General features: G+C 43.8%; 1 protein-coding gene across 2 annotated transcripts in view; it reads right to left on the bottom strand.

The window, feature by feature from the left end:
- Positions 1–343: 343 nt before the first annotated feature.
- The window catches only part of AKT3 (AKT serine/threonine kinase 3), a 202,059-nt gene continuing 188,324 nt past the window's right edge, over positions 344–14,078 (bottom strand). For both annotated transcript variants that reach the window (XM_054576703.1, XM_054576704.1), the window contains 2 exons: positions 9,196–9,298; positions 344–4,561 (listed from right to left, as the gene is read on the bottom strand). In XM_054576703.1, the coding sequence (XP_054432678.1) occupies positions 4,476–4,561; positions 9,196–9,298 (189 nt within the window). In that variant the 3' untranslated portion in view covers positions 344–4,475. The remainder of the gene's footprint in view (positions 4,562–9,195; positions 9,299–14,078) is intronic.

Below are 14,078 nucleotides of genomic sequence, written 5' to 3'. Positions count from 1 at the left end.
CGGCACGGCCTCTCAGAGCAGCGCGGGTTGGGCTGTGGAGGCGGTGGGGTGACCCGCAGGCGAAGACCGTTCAAGTCTCTTGAGCACGAAAAGGTTCACGCCCGCAAGAGCAGAACTTCTATTCAAAATCAGGTTTTTGATTCCACCAAATGTGCTAGACAGAAAGGCTGTTACATAAGATATGTTAATTGTCCCTAATTCTGGTTTAGGAATACAGTAAATAAATTATACAATATTCTAAAAATAGCACCTTTAAAGAATTATAGAGGTCACTTTATGTTAGCCTCCTGGACTGTCCACCCCAGTGGTTGTGAGGGAAGAGCATATGTAAGGATGCCCTTGAATTTGGCGTGTGACATACACATACATGCTTGACTAACTTTGGTCCCAAAGCCATTCCTGTAGCTGGCTTAGTCGCAGGAGCAAAGCCAAGGTTCTACAATAGTAGGTCTATGAGGTAAAATCAGAAAAAGGCCCCGTCCGCGATGACTCTAGGTAAATCAGATTGTAGTCCGATCATCCCACCCATCTGCTACCCACGTCTAAGTTTAACTTGCCATCAAGTGCTAAAAATCTACTCAGAAAGGAAGTACGCAGAGCCACGTGAGCAGGAAGACGTCACTGAGGAGCTACACGCCTAAAGGATTCTGGGTCCAAACCATCTGGCGTGAAGATGATTAGGGTCTTACCAATCTCCAGGGAGACAGCCCGCCCCTGGCCTCGCCGCAGGTGTGTCTTACACCCGGTGCTGGGAGCTCGGTGGCTCCCCTTTGGACGTAGCCCTTCATCAGAGTTGGTACAACTGCACTATTGCCGTTTTAGTAAAGTAATAAAATAATCCCGCGTGTGTTTTGAGCTACAAGAAATTTACATATTTTCCTGTCACGCTTTATACAGGGTAGGTTAGTAACAGGTGGAGCTATTAAAAAATCTTTTTTTTTCTAGGAAAGAACAGTATTTGATTTTCTGAGATTACAGAACCACGTCCAACAACAATAAACAGAGAAGTAAGAGATTGACATAGTGCTTTATTTAAGCTGTCTGTACGAGGAAAATAATGTGCACCCTATCATATACGTGTAAAAATACTAAGGATGTACAGTGTACAAAAACAGTTTCTTGTAGTTATTTCACATCCTTGTGGGTCATATACTTCAGGAAATGAACAGTTTTAGTATGACCAACAGTAATAGTAATACAGTTTCTTGGGGTCATGGTTTGCATCTGCTTAGAATCCTTCACCAGATGACTAGATCTTGCGCGGATCTAATGAAAGAAGTCAAGAAATGTCACAAACTATAAAGCTACAGGGAGGTAATTCAATGACCAATTTAGAGGTTTTCTTTTTATTTAAATAAATACTTTACATTTCATGCTTGCCTGTAATGCACTAACCAGGAGCAAGGTCAGGAAATTCTACCGAAGACAGTACGAACGTAGCAGCAAAGTGTGTACACTGAGGTGTAATATATAGACCCTGCAGTTAGTAAGGAAGGCCCTTACCGTGGTTTGTACTCTAGGAGAAGCAAGTGGCCCCCGCAAGAACAGTCAGCTGTAAGAAGCCGGAAATCAGGTATGGGAAATGGAAAACAATACTGGAACGATGCTATGTCGTTAGTGTCGAAAGCAAAGCTGTGGGCAACCCTGCCAAAAACACCACGCGGAAATGGCCAGCTGCCCCGGAGAGGGCAGACGTCACGGTAGCTCCGTGGTTCAAGGTGGGGTCCACACCGCCGGAGCTGCACTCTGCCTGAGCGGTGCCGGGGTTCAGGCCTCTCCGTTGGCTGGAATCTAAGCTACAGCTACGGGCAGACACGGGGGAAGTTCAAGAAACCTCCTCCGACAGGTTCCTGTCTCTCTGTTAGGCCTCCGTGCCAGCTGACTGAGACCTGGGAGTGAGGGGAAGGGATGATTCTCACAATCGAAGCCAAGAAAACACCTGGCGTGACTCAAACGGGATCCTGGGGGAGGGTGGGGGCGGAGGTGAGTGATGGGGCCTGGAACACGGCTGGGGACTGAGAGCCGGCTGTGAGGAGGGGCCAGCCCGGGGCACTGTCACCGCTGCTATTAACCTTTAGGACACGTCCTTGGCCAAGGTCATGGAAATCACTTTAAAGTTTGGAAAAGAACAAAAAACAACAAAAATAAAAGTTACCGATGTGCTCAGTGTCTGGTGCCATGCCTACCCTCGAAAGGACCCCATGCTGTGTGCAGCCAGCCTCAGCTCTCTCCTCTTCCTCTCACCTGTTTCTTTTTTATAAAATGAATGCAAGACAACTTACAAGACATACCTTCTAGTCTACTTTCTTGTCAAGGTGCAACATTCAACATAATTCCAAGTGGGAAAAAAAAAAAGTTGAGCGATATGTGTAAGAGTGAACTACCGTTTACGGTAACTTCCTACTCAATACTAAGGATGAACTTCACTCAGGTAGAAATATGAAAAATTAGGATAAAACCTATGTCTGAATATGTCTTAGCTGCCTTAGTAAAATGCCCTTTAGCCCCCGGCAGTCCCAGCGGCCCACCCACCGCCAGCAGTGGCTTCGTGTCTGTGAATCCACACTTTCAGCGACCGGAGGCTAAGACATCTGCCCGTGAGTATCACTCATCCATCCTGCTCAGAAAGTCACTTGCTCTTTCATCCAGTGATGTGATCACAATACTACATCACACTGTGGTCTTCCATTTGGGAGCTGTCAGAGAGTTTAACTAAAATACATCTCCATGATCGCTCCGGGGGGCCGTCGGCCCCCGGATTTCATAGGCTGCTTTGGAAAATGTCAGCTCCTAGCACCAAAGGGTTTAATCTGAAGATCGTCATAATGAAGGAGAAAGATGAGGTTTGCATACATGTCCCCTTTCAGTGAGAAATGTTGGAATGCGGGGACATGAGTATATACAGAAAAAGAAAAGTTGGAGGTGTTCTTTTTTTGTTTTTGTTTCGTTTTGTTTCCCTGATGGCTTAATTCAGTGATAAATGTACCAGGATCAGAATAAACACACCAGGTTCTTATCTTTCACTGCCTCCTTCGTAAACACTTGAGATGTGTTTATTTTGCCAAGTAGGTTCATTTATCATCATTCAGGTCTCAATTTTCTTCATCTCATTATGTTGTCAGGCCGTCATAACGTCTCAATTCTCAAATGAGCGAATATCAACGCCCATTTGTTTCGCTGACCCCTTGGCATGGGCAGTTGGGAATTTTCGCATTTTTAGCACCAAGGGGTTAGATGACAGCATCTCTTCTCCCAAAGCCAAATTCTAACCAATATGTACAATTTCAGAGCCTCATCCAAATTTTGTCACAAAGGAGAAAAAGTGCATGAATCTCCTCGGCGTGTACATTCCTGCACGTGGGTCAAAATAAACCGCAGTACGTCTATTTTATGTAAGTTGGAGCTGCATTTGCTAACATGACAAACAATGCTCATCACTAAAAAATAAATACTACTGCAATATAAACAAAATCATCAGAGGACATTCAAAGTTCTAACATCTGAGAAAAAGCTAACTCCCGTAGAACTAAAATGAAAAATTCAAACAAATATGGCAAACACTGTTTACCTTGGTGTACGAATTTTGGTGAAAAGCAGGATCGTTATACCTGTCTACATTCTTCAGCCATCAGAGGCGAAAAACAGTATAATGGGAAGAGGTTTCCAAGCACAGGGGAAAAAATGCTTTCTGGTGCCAATCCTACCATAGACCCTTGACGTGACTTGGCTCTGCAGGGCACAGGCTGGCTTCCTTCCTTGCAGAGCCACGTTTGCCTGCCCATGACGTCCACGCGTAACGCCAGGCTTCCTCTGCAGTATCCAACAGGAATTTAAATACATAGAGAGATACACGTACATATCTCAGCCGTTGTTCAGTCCTTCCCACAAATGCTTCCTAATGCATTTCAGCCAGATCTTAGTGATAAATGCTTACTTTATGCACTGATCTGAGATGCTTTGCTAAAATTTGCATATGCACATCACCACCCTTGCACAACTGCTTGTTCTGCATTATAAACTAAATCTTCTTAGTCTAATTAGTTTTTGATTTCTCTTCTAGAAAGTTAAAAAATGTACCTAGAATCAGTGTATCTCACTTATCCTTCACTGTTAGGGAAAAAGAACAATGAAAAAGATCAGAAGATGACATTGGTGCACACGTGAATCATGGTGGGCTCATGACTTCCCCAGATTGTAAAGTTACCTCTTAAAGTTGCTATAATAGTAAGACAGTAGCAGCAACAGCATGAGACCTTAGACTGAGATACAAGTTCATGCAAAAACAAAAAGTCGAGTGTATTTGCGTTATGTGTGTTCTCGGGTGGGCGAGAGGTGGCGAGGGGCGAAGACCTGGGACCGGTCTGCGTGTCTGAAGGCGCTCCTGCCGTCTGTCAGAGCGAGGACCGCTGTGATGACCGGGAACCGTTTTCAGTGATCAACCCATGGTGACGGTGCAGTAGCAGGATGAGAGAGGCTTATTCACGTCCACTGGCCGAATAGGAGAACTGAGGGAAGTGTGGCCGCCGCTCGTTGTCCACGCAGTCCATGCCGTCCTCGTCATCTGCGGGCGGGAAGTGGCTCTTTTAATTTTACCTCTGCGTTTGGCATCACATCTCCGGTCTACATAGTTCTAACTTCTAACCCAATGAAGACTAAGAGAGGCGCCAGCGCCCAGAACTTTGGATTTATCAGTGAAACATACAGCGATGAAGTATATTTCAAAATTCTCTGATTTTCAAACACCTGATCTATGAAGAAATTACACCATCAAATCATCACCTTCAAGACACGTTTGCAGACTCACTAAACTGGGAAACAGCTATTGAAGAAAACAAGATTTTTTAAATTAGAAGGAACAAACAATCTTCAATAACCTTTAGTGTCATGAAAGTGTGCGTGTCCAAATGACAGACATCAACGAATCGAAGGCTCCTGAATCGCCTATCTAGAATTCACTGTCAACTGTCTTCAAATGCTTGGAGTTTTTCTTTATGGTGCTTTTGGTGTGATAAAAAAAATAAAGCTTCATATGATTCCATTTCACCTGAGTCCTTAACTGCATGTTTAAGATTTTGTATTTACTCTGCATGCAATATCTGCCTTTACTCATCATTCAGTTTCCCTAGGATAAAATTTTAAACTAGAACGAAGAGAAAAAGAAAAAAGGGGAAAGATGTCAGCATCTAAGTATGAGTTCATCAGGAACAAACAGGGAGAAGAGACTGAATTAAGCGAGGGACTCTTTTAAAGACCCCATCTTCTTCTCCTCAAGCAAAATCATTCCGTTTCCTCCAACACATATCGGAAGCACGTTACAAGTTCTCTCTGTTCTCCAGCCTCTCCAGGGAGCATCAATTTTGTGTAGTGGGAGAGAACACAGGCCAGATGCCGCTTTGTCATGGGCGCTGACCCTGTCACAAAACAAAGGGTGATACTCTGCATTCCTCTGGAGAAGAATGAACTTTTCTGCTTTTTTCCATTCTTATTTTTTGTATCCTACTCTTAACACAGAAGACTCTAGAAACAGGATCAAGTTGGTAACCAAAACTGGTGGCCTCGAATGTACTAGAAAATATCCTTCTATTAGGCAGGACTCAATCCATCAGGAAGCATTTGTGGTTCTTGCTCCCTGCAAACTACCAACCTCCGGGGGCTTCTCTCCTTTTAACTACACGTCCCTCAATAATACTGCGATTCAGGAAAAGCTCTGCCTCCAGACTATGAAATACTGGTGAGGCACCAAGCAAACCACATGCATCTTTTAGATGAAGTGCTTTCCACAGTACTTGGAGCACTACTAAAATGGTGTCCATTGTTGAATCACAAAGTATAAAAACTCTAGAGAAAAGGAAGCTGAAATCTTAAATGTTCTGATTCTGACTTGTGCCGGTCCCATTCCAAAGAAAGAGTTTTCCCCAGTACCAGCTGTCTGGCGGGCGTGTCTGTGCACTGTGAGCGCGGGCGAGCCCCGGCGGGCTCGGCGGGAGCCTGGGGCTGGTCCGGCCTCAGCCACAGAGGAGCAGAGGCTACCACCAGCTGCACCAGGCTCTGGCTGGGGGAGGTGGTGGATTTCCTGTCCGAGGAAGTGTAGTTATTGCTATGAGGCTGCAGGTCAGTTGAGAATTAAAAGATAGCCTTAAGCCCTGGCCAGGTGGTTCAGTGGGTTGGAGCGCTGCTCCACACGCCAAAAGGTTGCAGGTTTGATCCCTGGTTGGGGCACATATAGAAGGAAACTGATAGATGTTTCTCTCTCTTTTTCTCTCTCTTCCTCTCTCTCCAAAATCCATATCCTCAGGTAAGGATTAAAATTTTAAAAAATAAACAAGATTCTTCATTCTATCACTTCAGTAACAAATTAAACACGTTCCTGAAGATAAAGTTAAACTTGCAGCTAACCGTACGAGGGCCCCCCCACCTCGATCTGGTTAAAGCCAGTTCCTGACCCTTCCTGCCTGGTCTAGTGAGGGGCTGCAGGGGGACAGAGCTAGAAGTAGGCGACAATGACATGGGTAACTGCCTGCCAGAGCCCGTCACACCCGTCAGTGGACATCGGGACATTCCTGCTCTCAGATGAGCCTCACCGGCCACAGTGGTGCCCATGAACATGAACTATGCTTAAAAAAAAAAAAAAAAAAAGAAAAGCTTCGGCTCCACACTCCAACCCCTCACGCCCGAATCCCTGTCGTCTAATATTCTTAGAATATTTAACAAATGTAATTATGTGGCAGTAAAAGCTACTAGATCTCAAAGAAACCCTCTTTTCCCATAAGAGGAAGGCAGAGCAGCACTAACGCAGGAAACACAGGATGTCTCGTCCCCAAACTCATTCCGCTAATTAACACCAGTGAGGATGATCTGGCACAATACTGCAGCGGTTTGTGCAAAAGGAACATTGCGCCTTTCTGACTGCTGATTTGTTCTAAAACCGTAACTCTGTTCTGTTGGATAAAAGCAAGGTGGCAAGTGGGAAGACAATTCCCTAATGGGGCCACCGTGGGCTTCGGCGAACAAAACCTGCTTCAGTGACCAGAGCGCCGCATGGTTGCTCCTGACACCGCGGTTCAAGGCCGAAGGAGGAAAGATGGTGGGAAATGCAATCACAGTGCCAGGCTCCACCGACTCTCCCGTGGCCTGCCCACTAGCGCGACCTCAGAAATAAATTCACGGCCAGGGGCCAGCCCCCTACCAGCACCGCCCGCGTGCCCTGGAAGGACCCAGGGGTGAGCTTCACGGCCCGAGGCCAGTCCCGGAAGCAGGAGCGAGGCTCCACGGCCTTGTGCCGGGGGTGCGCCAAGCCCGGCCACACAGGACAGGCTGTGGGGCCGCGTGGCCTCCGCCTACCCTGCTGAGCGGTTTCATCTGATGTTCTCTCTAGACCTTGGATTGAGGAATATGAGGGCAAGTTCACAGTGTCCTCCAGACGCACTATGGGGGAAAGGGCTCACGGGCCAATCCAACAGCTCACTGGTGTCGCCCAGCATGTGAGGCAATTACTTTGTCACCATCCACGCGGGGGCCGGCAAACCACGCCAGGCCTGTGGCCACAGCTGCTACTCAGACAGTCCTCAGCCCCTTGCACACAGCTCCACGGGCTTTCTAACACTGTCTTCGACAGTCAGACACCTTAAGGTTCTGGCAGTGGCACCCAGGGCAGTGTGGAAGCCTGCCGCCGGACCACGGGTGACAGACCGACCACAAGCGGCGCTTCTACGACTGCTACCCCGCAGCTTCACCCGGGCAGCAGCCGAGCTGCTGAGTCCCACGGGCGGTGGCCACACTCCCTGTGGGGCCTGGGGAAGCCCCGCTTTTCTCTGGGTTTCAATTTCTTCCCTTTTCACGTAAAAGTTAAGAGGTTCGTTTTGCAAGTCTGAAGGACAAGCACATAAGCACACAGAATCACATTTTCATTTCAGGTTGCTCACAGTTCCTTGCTGTCAGGCCATGGGCCCCCGATGAAAAACTCTTGGCCTAAATGACATACGACGCTGCGTGTGCCTTTCAGTGCCCTACCCCGGCTATTTGCAACAGGCATGTTGCAAGAATTCTTAAAACGTGCAATACCTGGTTATTCAGTCAGGGGCACTGACCTCTTTTCCCTTAGATTGTCAAACAAAAAAATGACAACCGCAATGCAACCATAGCCATCCAGTGTGAATGAATCAAAACCATGTGTATTTTTTTGTCAGATCAGCAAAAAATAGTATTTTTAATCGCTATTAAGTTCAGTGATCAGTTTGTGTCCCGAGATGAAAAACGCTGATCCCTGCTCTGATCTACTGCTGCGCCCGCGGCTGGCGCCACCCTTCCCTCCAGCCTTCCTGCTCCTGGGCCCTCAGCGGCATTTCCACTCTCAGCAGCGGGCCTGCCTCTGAAGAAGGAACGAGGAAGAAAAATATAGGAAAGAATATAAAGGAAAAGAAAAGGAGAGAAAACTGGCATAGAGTTAATGCATGAGCCACCAGGTGGGTGACCTGAAGAAATCTTTTTACTGCCCACATATGCCCTTGTGACTCAATTTTATCCTCATTTCCAAACTTGTGATGGCAGATACGGACCTTTGTCAGCATGTGAGAATGTGTCTAAATTATATTTGATAACCTTTCCTTTCATTAAAGTCCATTTATTTCAGGCCTTTATCAGTGTGGAATACAGACTAATGAATACGGGATGATTTTAAGTGGTACACGGACGTGTAGTTTTAACAGATATGGAATTTAATTTATAGGCACCAAAAATTACTAGCAAACAAAATTGTGTCTTCGCAGATATTCTTGCTTAAGACAAAGCTAAGTAAAAAAAAAAGAATGATTCAATTGAAAGTGAATTTTAAAACTAGTAAGTGGGAGACCAAAATTAGGAAAATTCTGAGGGTAGTATGTGAATGGGAAACATGGAAAGTCTCTATTTCAGAATCCTTTTAGCTGATGTCAAAAGAATCTATTAGAGAAGAGTAAGAAGGGCTAATTAGTCTATAATTCTCAGTGTACGATTTCTCCATATGGAGTTTTTCCTACCTGAAAACAACTTTTCTTTTAGCTACCTTTCTTTCTATTTCCACACTGGGAACTAACTCCATTCTTAAGTAAAATGAACTAAGTCGCTGTGGAATTTGATCTTGAAAATATCTAATTAAAAAAATGACTGTTTTCTTCAATTATATTAGTGTGCTATGAATCACCTTCTAGATTTACTTACATTTTTCAGGTGGTGTTATTGTAATAGTCTGAGCTGTAAATTCTTCATCAAAATATCTGGTATCTGTCTCAGATGTTACTTGAGGCTTAAAAGGAGGTACAAGCTGTAAAAGAAAGAGAGAGTCCTGTTAACAGATTTCAGTTTAGGAAAATTAATTTTAGGATAAAATGGGAGAGCAAATAACTAACTGAAGGGTGCAGGAGACTAGACTGCTGAGTCACCGTGGAAGGTCAACCAGACCATCAGTCAACAGTCTAAACCCGGGACAGCAGGTCGTTGGTTGTTCTGTATATAATGTGAAGGATTACATGAAACTGAACACACAAGAACCCAAGAATAGGGTGGAAGAGCTACTGAAAAGCCTGTTCCAGTCTTTTCCCCAATAACACACACATACAAAACCAGATAGATGTAGACTCTTCCTGGTACCTGATGGACGAGTTATCACTCAAAACACAACCTAATCACACAGTTATTCTCTGGCACACAGAGAGAGTGCTGCCTGTGGACCTGGCGAAGAACCTGGACCTCCTCTCGCTCTGCTGACTGGAGACGGGCAGGCGTGCCTGGCCTGCTCTGAACGGGGGTTCTTGGCAGTTACGAGCCAACGCTTGCCCACGGTTTTCATGAGATCCTCAGAGGGGACCGTAACCGAGGGAGGTGAAGGGTAACAAACTGCTCTAGGAGCGATGGAACAGGACTCCTTGGCCTCACACCTGCTGCAGGCCCAGGGCGGGGGATGGGATAGGGGGGCTGGTGGTTACAGCCTGAGCCCCGGGGGGCCTCCCTCTCGGTGACTATCCCTGGCTGGGAGGGGACGGGCCAGGATGGTGCCCTGCTCACAGAGCTCTGCCTCCCAGTAGAGCCTGCAGGTCTTTGTAACTCGGGAAGCCCGGCACCAGGCCCCCGAGCGAGCGCACATGCTCTGATAAGGACCGCTCAGAACAGGAGATGCTGCTTTTAGAATAAAATCCCCGTGGGGACAGAAAATGGAAAATACAATAGAATGACAGAACTGAGTGTGTTTCATAAAGATTTCACAGAAACGGAAATACACCATTGGCTTTAGATCAATACATTTTCCCGCTCCTACTGTCACCAAAGTTATGTTAAATAATAAGGCAAGAATCTTTACATTGTTTTCTAGACAAGATTATGTTTTAAAAGAGAACAGGGAGAAGGAGAATGAAAAGAATGTTTTCAAAATCAAGGACCACATGCGACACAGCGGCCTGGTGCCCGAGAACAGCTCTGGCTGTGTGGCTCCTGCCAACGTGGGCCGGGCCTGTCTTCTCTGCACCAGACAAGCTAACACGCGGTGGATTTCCCCACGGTTCTAACTGTGTTTCCCTAACGAGTAACTGTCTTTTCCATGAGTTTATTTCTTCTTTGATGAAGTGTCTGTTCACATATTTGCCCATATACATTTTTTTTTTTGTCGCGAAGTTGAGACTTCTCTATATATTCCGCATGCACGTCCCATATCATATTTGGGATTTGCAAATATTCTTCCCATCTGTGCCTTTTCCTCTTAACAGTGTCTTGTAAAGAACAGACATTCTTAATTTTGATAAAGTCTGACTTATCAATTTTTCTTTAAAGATTATGCTTTTGTCCTTATCTAGGAAATTTCTGCCCTACCTAATACCACAAAGATTTTTGCCTCTATTTTCTTCTAGAAGACTTTACATTTAGGAATACGATCCATTTTGTTAATTTTGTATATGCTGCAAATTCTTTTTAAAAAAAATATAGATGTCCAGTTGTTTTAGCAGCATGTGTTGGATTGCACGATCTTCGTACTTTTATTGGAAGTCAATTAACAACATGAGGGTGGGTCTATTTCCAGATTCTTCGTTGTGTTGCTTTGACCTCCTCACCCATCTTAATGGGCAAATAAAGAGGCTATTTGTCCATAACAAACTGTCTTGATTACTGTGATTTAATAATAAGTCTTGAAGTTGGGTAGTGTAGGTCCCTCAACTTTGTCTCTTGTCAGGGCTGTTTGGGCTATTCTAAGCCCTTTGCATTCCATATGCTTTTTTAAATCAACCTAACAATTTCTACAAAATTGCCTGCTAGCATCTTGATTCGGACAGTGTTGAATTTATATGCCAATTTTGAGAGAACAGGCATCTTAAAAATATTGTCTTCTAAATCATGAACACAGCAGATCTCTTCATTGCTTTGGATTTTCTTTACTTTCTCTCAACAATATTTATTAGTTTTCAATAAAGGTCTTTCATACCCTTTGTCAAAAGTATCCCTAAGTACTTCAGATTTCTGTTGTTATAGTAAACAATATTTTTACTAATTTTCATGGTAGGTTGTCTGTTGCCACTGTATGAAATTAGAGCTCAGGCTAGTCAAACTGGCATGTTCTAAGGCCATCACACACACAAAAACATCCTGAAAGCAGTAGGTGATATGAAACACATAATTTACAAGGAACAAATAATTGAATAAGCCCTCACTAAGCTATCAACTCACAATTTTACATCCAGTGATAACATCCCTGAAGAATACAGCCAAAATAAAGACGTCATTGGATAAAAGAAAACAAATTCCTCTCCAACTGACTTATAGTATGAGAAATGATCATGGAGATTCTTCAGGCTAAAGGCGAATAATGTCAGAAAGCAGCCTGAATCCTCAAGAAGGAATGAAGAGGCGAACGTGTTCTGGAATCAGATGGTGAGGAAGGCTGCGCAACTCTGGGGCTACACTACAACCCGCAGGCGTGGGTACTTCACAGGGAGGATTCTATCTCCATTAAAACAAGTCAATTAAAAAAGAGAATGAGGAGCATTTGAAATAGTAAACATGTAGTTTTATACAAACACTAAAAGTTCTAACTCAGAATTTGGGACAGACACGAAGATTAATCTTCAAATAGGAACACAGAAGTCTAACGAATGAACTGAAAGTCTTTAGAATGGATGGAGTGAGGTCAAAGATTCACTAGGCGCTTTCAGAAGAGGTGTTCTTTCACTTAGGCCCCTCTCTGTTCCTCCCACGGAAGTGATAAGCATGAGTCTTTCTCATTTAAACGGTTGCCCTTCCAGTGAAATGAATATTAACCATGTGACCAAAATAAACTATCCAGTACCTAAATTACTCTCTAAAAGCAAGTTTCCTCTTCTTTACTGAAGGAAATCTCTGAAAAATAAGTACAAATACAGTAAGTATAAGATGGTTCTCAAAGTGAGCCATAGATCCCAAATCAATCGTCTTTAAATACTCTTGTTCTTTCTTGTTCTATGCTGTTATTATTTTTCTTTACAAAGAACAAAGCTTTAGCAGTCAGTATATGATGGCATTCTGAAATCTCCAGCCTCCGCTGGGCCCTGAAGCAGTACCTGGTACCTCTTCACATGTCCCTAGCTGGGCTCTCTGCAGTTCCCTCCCCTCCCCCTACATGAGCCGGTTACTGTCCTCGAGCCTCAGCCTGAGATGTTGACTACACATGCGCACACATACCCTTCTTACTCTCAGAAGCAGGATGCTTCCTATCAAGAGAGCAGAGCCTTCAGGCAGCAACTACCCCAGCTTCCGGAAGAGACATTTACAAACACATTGGCTTCTGTGGGCAGTTCTACAACATTTCCCATCCCTGCCCCTGCCCGGGGGCCCTGCCCACTCTGCAAAGGCTAATTAATCCCTTTAGCTATGCTTCACAGACCCTGCTTTTCCTCCTATCTTACTTTTTTTTTTTTTACAATATATTTTAAAATCTTACAGCACACTATCCATACACTTGCATCTTAAGTCTTACTTTTTTCTATATCTCTCCACTTGGAGTCCTTATTGGATTTTCCCTTAAGTACATATAAGCGAAACAGAAGCAGAAACAAATATAATTCATTCCATAGGCTGTTCCATTTAGCTATTGCCCCCTCTTTCTTTATTCTTCAGTTTTCTTCAGTAGTTCATGCTTGGTGTTTTCATTTCTTTCACCTTTCACTGGAGTCAAAAAAGAACTATTTCAAGCATAAAAGAAATAATAGAAAATAACATAAAGACAACCAGGCATAACGAATGTTAACATTTTGTCAATAGATACTTTGACACTTTTTTTGCTTTCTTAAGATATAGAACATAGACATGCAGTTAAATATCCATCCCTTTCCCCTCACTAATATTCCACCATTGTTAACCTACAAGCACAACACAGATATGATTCAAGTAACTTTTGTTCTCAAGTTTCTCTGTCATTTACATGCAGTTTTACAATTTTCTCCTGTATATAGGTGGTCATAAATATAGTTGACAGGGTCAGTTGCAATGCCTTGTATTGAAATTTTTCCCTCTTCTTTTTTGGCCAATAAAGTTGTACATAAAGACCATCACACATTAAGATCTACCTCCTCCCAAAAAAGCAAGAATCAACTACATGATGTCTAAAAGAAAATTCACTCAAATATATAACACAGGTTAACAGTAGCATAATGGGAAAAGATGTATCATACAAAATCAAAAGAAAGCTGGAGTACTTATTACCAGACAAAGTAGATTTCAAAACAAATATTAATGCTATGAAGGCAGAGGAACATTTCCTAATGATAAAGGGATAAATTCACCAAGAAGATATAATTCTAAACACGTATGCAGCTAATAATGAAGTTTCAAAACGCATGAAACAAAACAAATTTTCAATTATAGTTAAAAGATTACAATGATCCCTTTTTAGTAACTAATAAAATGAGGAGACAAAAAATTAGTGGGAATATAGAAGACACGAAAGGCACTCCCCACCATCGAGACATAACGGGTGCTGGTAGAGCACTTCACGCGATAAAAGCAGAGTGCGCAGTCTTTTCAAGTGTACTCAGGACATATACAAAGAGAAACCATTTTTCTCAGCCATAAAAATGTGAATAAAT

Source organism: Pteronotus mesoamericanus, unplaced genomic scaffold (genome assembly GCF_021234165.1).
Source record: "Pteronotus mesoamericanus isolate MK-2021 breed Mesoamerican mustached bat unplaced genomic scaffold, CSHL_Meso_final contig_347, whole genome shotgun sequence".
Taxonomy (NCBI): Eukaryota; Metazoa; Chordata; class Mammalia; order Chiroptera; family Mormoopidae; genus Pteronotus; species Pteronotus mesoamericanus.
The sequence above is the reverse complement of the archived record's forward strand: the minus strand, read 5'-3'. Positions and strand labels throughout refer to the sequence as shown.